General features: G+C 38.4%; 1 protein-coding gene and 1 pseudogene across 2 annotated transcripts; both read left to right on the forward strand.

Annotated features, from left to right (window-relative positions):
* The first annotated feature begins 3,995 nt into the window (after positions 1-3,995).
* Positions 3,996-4,610, forward strand: LOC110800583 (protein MIZU-KUSSEI 1-like; annotated as a pseudogene).
* Positions 4,611-6,404: 1,794 nt separating this feature from the next.
* LOC110800585 (23 kDa jasmonate-induced protein) lies at positions 6,405-9,181 on the forward strand. Of its 2 annotated transcripts, none has more exons than XM_056833463.1 (3): positions 6,405-6,492; positions 6,592-7,041; positions 8,829-9,181. In XM_056833463.1, the coding sequence occupies exons 2-3, from the start codon at positions 6,604-6,606 to the stop codon at positions 9,015-9,017; spliced, it is 627 nt and encodes a 208-aa protein (XP_056689441.1). In that variant the 5' UTR covers positions 6,405-6,492; positions 6,592-6,603; the 3' UTR covers positions 9,018-9,181. The 2 variants fall into 2 exon arrangements, with proteins under 2 accessions (XP_056689441.1, XP_056689440.1); XM_056833462.1 differs by having other exon boundaries at positions 6,405-6,473; positions 8,829-9,180.
* Positions 9,182-9,457: the final 276 nt, after the last annotated feature.

The raw sequence follows: 9,457 nt of genomic DNA on the forward strand, positions 1-9,457 counted from the left end.
TCGGATGAGTAACGAAGAAACTGCCGAAAAACTGCGTACGTATAATTAAATAAACGCAATTTGCAATTAATTAACAATTACGAAAATTAATCACCCCTTTTAATTCTTGCAAATTTGTAATATTTAACCATGTTCATGCAATTTAGATTATGAAAATAATAAGGGGCTCGTGATACCACTGTTAGGTTATGATACATATGACAATTCATAAATCATGCGGAAAAACCATAAACCCAGGAAAACATATTATTTACACATAATCATTTAGCATAGATTAGATGCATACTCTTTGTTGCGTGCCTTCCCTAGCTGCGCCCGAACCGAACAAGAACAAGTCTTTAGGACTCCAAGTGTCGTCCCTCCGTAGATAGTCCACAGCACGTCCGGATCCGCCTTAAGATTGACCAACTAGAATCGCCCTTAAGGTACTATTATTTTCGGCACTTTATAGGCAAATGTGTGACTGAATTTTTCTCTCAAAAACTCACTTTGAATACTTTGAAACTTGTGTTATAAATTGTGAGCCCTAGCCTCATATTTATAGCGGTATGGAAAGGGAATCGAAATCCTATTCAGATACAAATTAATTAAACCTAGAATCCTATAAGAACTCTAATTTAATTAATTTATCAAATAGAATTAGGAATTTAATCATTAACCGAACTCTGCATGTTTTAGGAAACGTGCACGAACACAAACACTTGCACACACACGCACGGCAGCCACGATGGGCCCCATGCGTGCGCGCGAGCAGCAGCCCACTCAGCGCCCGCGCGCGCTGCGCGCTGCGCGTGCTGTGCGCGCTGTGAGCTGCGCGTGCTGTGCGCGCTGTGCGCGCTGCGCGCAGCCTGCTGGGCCTGGCCTTGCGCTGGGCCTGGCGTGGCTGTTTGTGCGGCGCGCTTGGCTTGCTGGGCGATGGCCTGGCTTCGTGCTGGGCCTCGTCCGGCAGGCCTCGTCCGATGCTTATTCGTACGATGCGCTTCCGATTAAATTTTCCGATTCCGGAATTCATTTCCGATACGAACAATATTTAATATTTCCGATTCCGGAATTAATTTCCGTTTCGAACAAATATTTAATATTTCCTTTTCCGGAATTATTTTCCGATTCCGGTAATATTTCCGATTCTGACAATATTTCCGTTTCCGGCAATATTTCCGATTCTGGAAATATTTCCATTTCCGATAATATTTTCCGACACGTACCATGTTTCCGTTTCCGGCAACATCTACGACTTGGATAATATTTATATTTCCGATACGATCCATATTTCCGTTTCCGGCAATATCATCGTTTCCGGAGTATTCATTCCTTGCCTGTGACGATCTTAGCTCCCACTGAAGCCAAGATCCGTCGGTTCCGAATATTCATAGATGGAGTATTTAATGCTATTAAATACTTGATCCGTTTACGTACTATTTGTGTGACCCTACGGGTTCAGTCAAGAGTAAGCTGTGGATTAATATCATTAATTCCACTTGAACTGAAGCGGCCTCTAGCTAGGCATTCAGCTCACTTGATCTCACTGAATTATTAACTTGTTAATTAATACTGAACCGCATTTATTAGACTTAACATAGAATGCATACTTGGACCAAGGGCATTATTTCCTTCAGTTTCCACTTTTCATCATCCTTGTGGAGGCTGAAGATTTCTCTTCGGGATGTGGTGAGTGGAGTGTAGTTGGTGTATTTGGGTTGAAATTCACCCTTCTTCCCATCTTTCTTTGGGCTTGCTTCTCTCGCACCCACCAACTCTTTCCCCTTTCTTGAGTTACCCTCGGGCTTACTCTGATTCATCTTGGTATCCCTCGTATCCGAGGGGTACCTCAGCCTTGCTGCTGCTTTGTTGAATTCTTCCGTTCTGATGAACGCATCCGCCATTTGAAGTACGTCAGCTATCTTGGAGGGGTTTTTCATTGACAGTTTTCCCGGAATTTTCCCTCCCGAAGTGCGTGCTTCAAGGCAAAGATTGCTACATCTGGCTGCAGATTGGGGATGTTAGTTGATTCTTTCATGAACCTGGCAATGAAGTCCCGGAAAATTTCGTCTCGTTCCTGTTGTATGGAGGTCAGTTCTGCGGTAGTTCGTTCGGGGCGATTATTGCTCACAAATTGTACGCAGAACCTCTTCTTTAGCTTCTTCCAGCTTTTGATCGATCCCTTCGGCAGCGACCTGAACCATTCCCATGCAACTCCTGTCAGCGTGGTTGGGAAGTATTTGCACCAACAAGCCTCGGAGTAGGGGCTCAAGAACATTTGCTGCTCGTAGGAGATGACATGATCCCTCGGATCCATAATCCCGCTGAATGTTAAGTGTGCTGGTAGCCTCACTTTGGGAATCTCCTCCATAACAATATCATTTGAGAACGGGGAAGATGCTGGGGTCATGATCCTCTTTCCTAGCCTCGCCCTGATACCTTCGCTCCTTGAGTTTCCTTTGTGGGATTGTTCGGGGGCGTGTAGGGGGCTAGGAGTTCGATCACTCCTCCTTCTCCTTCTTGACTGGCCACTGGCTTCGGTTTGCCTACTGGATCTGCTGGGGCTGCCTAGCCTATCATGGACCGAAGGGCGCAACCTGCTGTGTACCGAGCTTCGGATCCGAGTACAGTCACTTGCTCCGCTTAGGAGAGCTTGCGGTGTTGGAGATGGTGTTTCAAACCATTCTGGTTGTTGTTCTGCCCTTTATTGCGTATCCCATGTACTCTCTCTCCATCTTGTCGTTAAGTGTGTATATTTTTAGGTATCAAGTTTTTAAGAACTTTTTCGCGTGTAGAATTGAATATATCTACGTTTTAAATTGCGTCTTGAAAATCGTGAAAATGGATACCAATAAAACAAACCGTTATGTGTCGTGTACTCAATTAGTCCCAATATATAGTTGGCTTAAGTTATTTTTACAATAGCTATAATAACAATGGAGCTGATCGAGAGAGATATGAGAACCGATTAATTAATAAGCATTAGGTATAAAATAAGGTTAATTGGAGCTGAGAGACCAAAAGACCAAAAACAAAAAAAATCAGATGCATTACCAATCCGCAGAGATATGTGAGGACCGATTAATAAGCATAAGGTATACAATAATGTTAATTGGATTTCAAAATTATTTGTCCCTCTATACTCTACATTCACGTAATCACGAGTATTAGAGATTACATTATTTTTGCAAACAAGTCGTTTTTATTGATTTTGTTTGTTACTTGTATGCATGGGCCTGTCTAAGACTTTTTACCCCTTTTTACCTTTTATAATAGATTGGCTAAAATAATGAAAAACAAAAAAAAAAGCATTAAAATTCATTTTTATTAGAATTGCCACCTAGGATCTACAATTGCCTAAATGTAGGGAGTGGGCAGTGGGGTCTAGAAAACCAATTTAAAGTCTCACATAATATCTCATCAATAAATGAACACAAGATAATTATTAATTATTGTGCGGGCGATGCCCCAGATTATTTCGTGAATACCAATAAGGAAAATTTGTTAAAAATGACATTTTAAAAGCCAAAAATTGTGACAAATGACCTTTTAAAAAAAGCTGTGACCACTACAAAAAATATACCATTAACGACGGGAAATCCCGTCGCTAAAGGCCAATAATCATTGATTAATGACGGGATTTTCTGTCGCGAACCCATCATAAAAGGGAGCCGTCGTTAATGGAAAGTCCCGTCGTTAACCCGTCGTAAAAAATATTTGCGACGGTTGTTCCCGTCATTATTTGGTTGTTAGCCTCGTCGCAAAAGGCTTTTACGACGGAATTTTTAACATGTCGTAATCAGGTTGTCTTTAAAGATACAAATTTTTGTAGTGGACATAGGACCCAATTCATTTGTTTTATTGTGCATAAGGACCAAAGTCTATTTTTCGGTGGTCAACGTCCATTTTCCGGCGTTGACCAGCACGTGGTGTACACGTGATCATTTTTTTTAACAAATTATTTTTTAAAAAATTATTCCCTCCAAATTTTGCCCCCCTTTATTTCCCTCCTTGGCTGCTTTACAATCACCCTACTCCTAACACCTCAACAACCACCCCTACCAACACTACAACCACCAAGAAACGCCTCAGTACCTTTCTAAGAGAAGAGATCCTCTTCGACACTTTCTACAAACCCCACGATTCTCCCACCTCTTGCTCCAACGACAAGGTCAGCGTCATCTCCAACCTCGCTCCGCTGCGCTTCTCCAAATCCATGGTCATCTGCACCTTCTTCGGCTACCGTTGTGGATCCCACATCTGATTTTGTGTCCAACTCAAGCATCTCACCCTGAAACCATCCCTTCTTCTAGAACTTTCTCTGTCCACCCGAAACGTCGCCCAAGAGATGCCCAGCGGCCTCCGTCGCATTGCGTTAGAATGCATGAGTTTGGAGCTCTGTTCTTGCCCTCTTAACTTGGTCCCTGTTTGGACTATGTTCTGCAATAGTCGTCGGGTCGGGTTTTCTACTCGACGAAAGGCCGCCCAAAAAACCCGGGAAATGTTTAAGAAGATGCAGAACATTACCATGCGTGCGGGCGTGATTGTTGCTGGGTAGTTGGGGGAAATAAAAAAGGGGGGGATTTGGAGGGAATAACTTTTAAAAATAAAATTTGTTAAAAAATGAACATGTGCATGCCACGTGCCGGTCAACGCCGGAAAATTGATGTTGACCACCGAAAAATAGGCTTTGGTCCTTATTCACCACAAATAAAAAGAATTGGATCCTATTCACAACTTTTTTTTAAAGGTCCTTTTGTCACAATTTTAGGGTTTTAAAATGTCATTTATGAAAAAATTTCCAAACAATAAATATCATGTTTTTTAAATGAAATTTTGTTTGAGTTTTTCTCAGAAGGTAATTTTTCAATATTATATTAATATTAATTTTGTATAAATAACATGTGAAAAATTATATCTCAATTGGTTAATGGTCTGGTGTTGAAAGTGGAGGTTGCGGGTTTTTTATGATATAATATATCTAGAAAAAATACAAGAATGATAGAAATGGAGTCTGGGAGGTTTAGAGAAAAAACAAATTAAATGGAAGAGAAAAGTTTGAGAACCCAGATTAGAAATTGAAGGAGGAGAAAGAATCACATTGAGGATTTGGCGAAGAAAAATAAAAGGAGGTGAAGAGAACCAAGTGGATAAGGGCTAGGGTTTTTTTTTTGGTGTAAGTTGTCAGCTATTCTATCGTTAATTATTTTAGCCATAGGTAATTTCGGATTGTATTTGCAAAAGGTCGATAATTTTCCACTGTATTTTTGGCAGGTGGTAATTTGTGGATTACATACCGATTATAAAACGGTCGGTAATTTACGGTAGCTAAAGACCCGAATTTTTTGTAGCGGTGGGAGGCCTCATATTTATAGAAGGTGGATGAGGAGTCCAAATCCTACAAGAAGCCGGATTCTTCATCGATAGGCCTGGCACGTGCAAACACCCAACCACACATGGCACGTGCACAAGTCCGGTTGGCATGCGCGTATTGTCGCGGGTGCCGTTGTTGCAGTGCTCATGGGCTTGGCCCATGCTAGTTGCTGCTGCGGTTGGCGCAGCACATCCATGCCTACGATGATGTTGCCTTGCTCGTTGCTTAGAACGTAGCTCATGGGCTTGGCCCACCAATGCTATTTCCTTTGGGCACTAGGTTTTTGCGCGTTGGGCCCACACGCGGTTTAGGCCCATATATGTTGCTAGCCCTTGAGACTTTGGGCCTGGACTTGTCTTGTGATTTTGCGTTAGGGCTCGTGCAGCCATCGTCCGTCTAAAGCTTGATGCTTTAGTGTTTAGAGGATAATTAGCTCTCAGTAATCCCAACATCTGTTGTTTCCGTTCAAAATGTTTCTTTGAATGTTTATCGACTTTTTGGTACGACTAAATATTTATTTCGTAAACGTATCATTCATGTAATCCCACAAGTTCAGTCAAGGCTCAAGAGTAAAGTTGTAGATATGATCGGTGGGAGATTAGTTTTAGGCTCTAGCTAGGCATTTTAACCGCTTGGTCTTACTAAATATAATTAATTCAATCTGAACCACATTTATTAGACCATATACGGTAAATGCACACTTAAAACAAGGACATATATATATCTTTCAGGGAGGTTATCGTTATAATTAATTTTCGCGAAATTAATTTTCAAGGCTCAAACCTATGAACGATTGAGATTGCTTCCTATGAATCTACAGTTGAGATTGCAATACTTACCATGACTATCTCTATTGTAAGCTTGTAGCCATTGATCGAAAAGTCATCCAAACATCATAAAAGTTTGATATTCTTAAAGTATTTATTGAGACGAAATTTTTGAGGAATGAAGATGTTTAATTTGCGTGTGTTTAGTTACGGTTTTACCCTTTTTGTGTGACAAACATCTATAAATATGCGTAAAAGGCCAAGCATTAATCGCATTCCATACTGTTGTTATCAAGCCTCTTCAAAAAAAAAATTGTGATATTTTCATCCTTTAAAATCCTTCACGTACAAAAGTACTCACTCCTGATTTAGGTTTACTAATGCAATACTAGCTGTAACTATTTAACTAATTACTCCTTAATTAAGTTTTCATTTCTATAACTTAATTAATTGGGTAAATTTTTGTTGCAGGTCCTAGACAAAATGGGTTCAAACGTGTTCGGAACTCCTATCACCAATCACACACTGAGAGCAATGCCGGAATACAGTGACAAGAAGTCGATCACCGCCAACGATCGCTCAATATTGGCGTTGGAGATGAAAAATGCAGAAGGCAAAGACATCAATGCTAGAAATTTCCTTGAGTCCCTGCAGGCTCGATTTGGGGAGAATGTTAGCACAATGTGCATGATTTATAATGCTACCGGAGGTTCGTTAACTTTCGTCGACGCCCATAATTGGACGGGTCGGGTTTGCGAGTCACCGTATCCAATGGTGATTTTAAATGGGCAATGGGGTGTATTCTTGCACGGTAGATATGGACATGAGGAGGCTGGCTCTGAAGCAGCCGTTGTGTATCATGGCATCAACTATGACTGGTTGTTATCATTTTCTAACCGTGCGGACATCACCAACAATAGGGTATTATTATACGCCTTTTATCTTTTAATTTTTTTTATTTTTTTTTAGAGTTGAGGTTAAATGTACGTCAATTAAAATAAAGTTACAAAATACAACAATCTACTAACACAAGATACGAAAATGATAAAGGTTGAAACATGCGACTTTTAAGACGTGTCACAATGATGACATGACATGATTATGTGTTATTTTTTAAATTGGAAACCAAAATATTTAACTTATATAAACTATTATACATGTTTCAAAAAACAAAGTAGGAAAATCTTAATATTTTAATTACTTTCTTTCTTTATATCGAATACCTTGTTTACATATTTTAATAGCGAAAATGATAAAGGTCGCAACATGCGACCTTTAAGCCGTGTCACAATGATGACATGGCATGCTTATGTGTCATCATTTAAATTAGAAACTAAAATATTTAACTTATATATCCTATTATACATGTTTTAAATAAAGGTAGAAAAATCTTAATATTCTAATTTGTTTCCTTCTTTATATTGAATACCTTATTTACATATTTTCATAGTAAAAATATTGCATTGATAGTAAAAATATTATGATGACTCATATTCTACGTGTCGTATATATGTACCAATTAAATTCCGACACGTAAGATTGCGACAACTAAATGTTGTCGCAACTTGCGACCTTTATCATCACCCTTTTAATAGTATAAATATTGCATTGATAGTAAAAATATTCTGATAACGCATAGCCTACGTAACGCCTATATGTACTGATTAAACTCTGACACATAAGATTGTGACCACTAAATATTATCGCAACTTACGACCTTTATCAGCACCAACGAGATAAACTACAATAGCCATTTACAATCCTTAAAATGGCTGAAGTTACTAAAACGACTATCACAACCCAACTAAAAACAAATCGGAGAAAAAACATTGAAAATTTCGCGTGTTGGCTCTCAATTGTCCGTACCACCTTGTCAAGATATGCTAAACGGATTTCCTTTTCAATCCGCCACTTACCCTGAAGCTAAGGCTATAATTATGCTATAAATCTTTTAAAACCATTAGAATTGAAAAGACTGAGAAAGAAACAAAAGCATAATAAAGTCACAGGATGGTTGTAAAGACTAAAGACCTTGTAAGCAAGGTGATATGCTCACAAATAACTTGAGTCACAATAAGTGACTCGGTACTCTTTTGAATCCAATGGCTACAATTATGTCACTTTCACGTTTACTGAACCACCAATTACTTACTCCATAAAACAGTAATTATCTTTCAAACCTTCATTTGATAGTAGTTTTTCAATTCCTTCATTCCACTTCTAGCCTATTCACGAAATTTTCTCACTTTGACTGTATTCGTTTTTTTTCCCCTCTCTCTCTCTTGATTTAATTCCCACCAAACCTTTCACGAAGTTTATATCATATGTTGTTTGCTTATTGTTAAGATCTGACCCATGAAACATCACGTGAGAGAGTCCCTCATTGATAAAAGAGAAGAGAGTTAAATACTTAATAAGGCCAAGAAATTGCCATATGATTTTAATGTGATGTTCTCTTTTCTTTTATCTTTAACTATATGATGTTCTCTTCTCTTTTATCTTTAACTATAATATTTTAGTACGTAGTAGAAAAGAAATGTGATGTAAAGTATTGGAGAAATGTTTTAATTGAATAAGAAATGAAGTTGGATCTATATCTTTTCTTAACGGGAAGAGAGATATAATAAATATTTTATTAGGTTCATGCTAGTTTTTAACTTGTTTTTGTCATCTGATGTTGGTAACTGAAATTGAATTCTCTTTGCAAGGTGGCATTAAAAATTTACCAATCAGGGAAGTTTCAAAGCACAAATTGGAATACTATTAAGGGTTCTTTGGATGAAGGAAAATTGATGCACCAAGGCACAAGGGGCCAGAGTTTCATGTACGCTTCTATTGGCAATATTACAAAATGCACGGTGGAGGCAATATTGACTACTACGGCAGCACATCAATGAACGGTGGTCGCTTACTTTGTTTCTTAATCAATTGGTTGAGGTTTCAAATTTCAACCTTTATGAATGAAAAAAGATCAATGACTAGTCCTTTATTCTTAACTTGATTAGTGCCCATGCGATGCACGGGTGCAAAATAATTATTTGATGCAAAACCATTCTACTATCAGGAAATTAGTCCATCTATCTATCTATTACATTATACTAAAACAGACACCAGGAATGACACATGTCACTTCCTGTCAATTTTTTCCCGCCAAAACTTTTTTTCAACTTAAAAAAAAAAATACATTACTTTTTTTCAAAAAGGAAACTAAGATAAAAATGAAATAAACATATAATTCAATAACCATAAATGTAACTACATAATATATTATTGGAGGAAAGATGAATCAACATTATTTGTTCTTTTACAATTTGATTTTATTTCTGTATTATTCTAA

Source organism: Spinacia oleracea, chromosome 6 (genome assembly GCF_020520425.1).
Source record: "Spinacia oleracea cultivar Varoflay chromosome 6, BTI_SOV_V1, whole genome shotgun sequence".
NCBI lineage: Eukaryota > Viridiplantae > Streptophyta > Magnoliopsida > Caryophyllales > Amaranthaceae > Spinacia > Spinacia oleracea.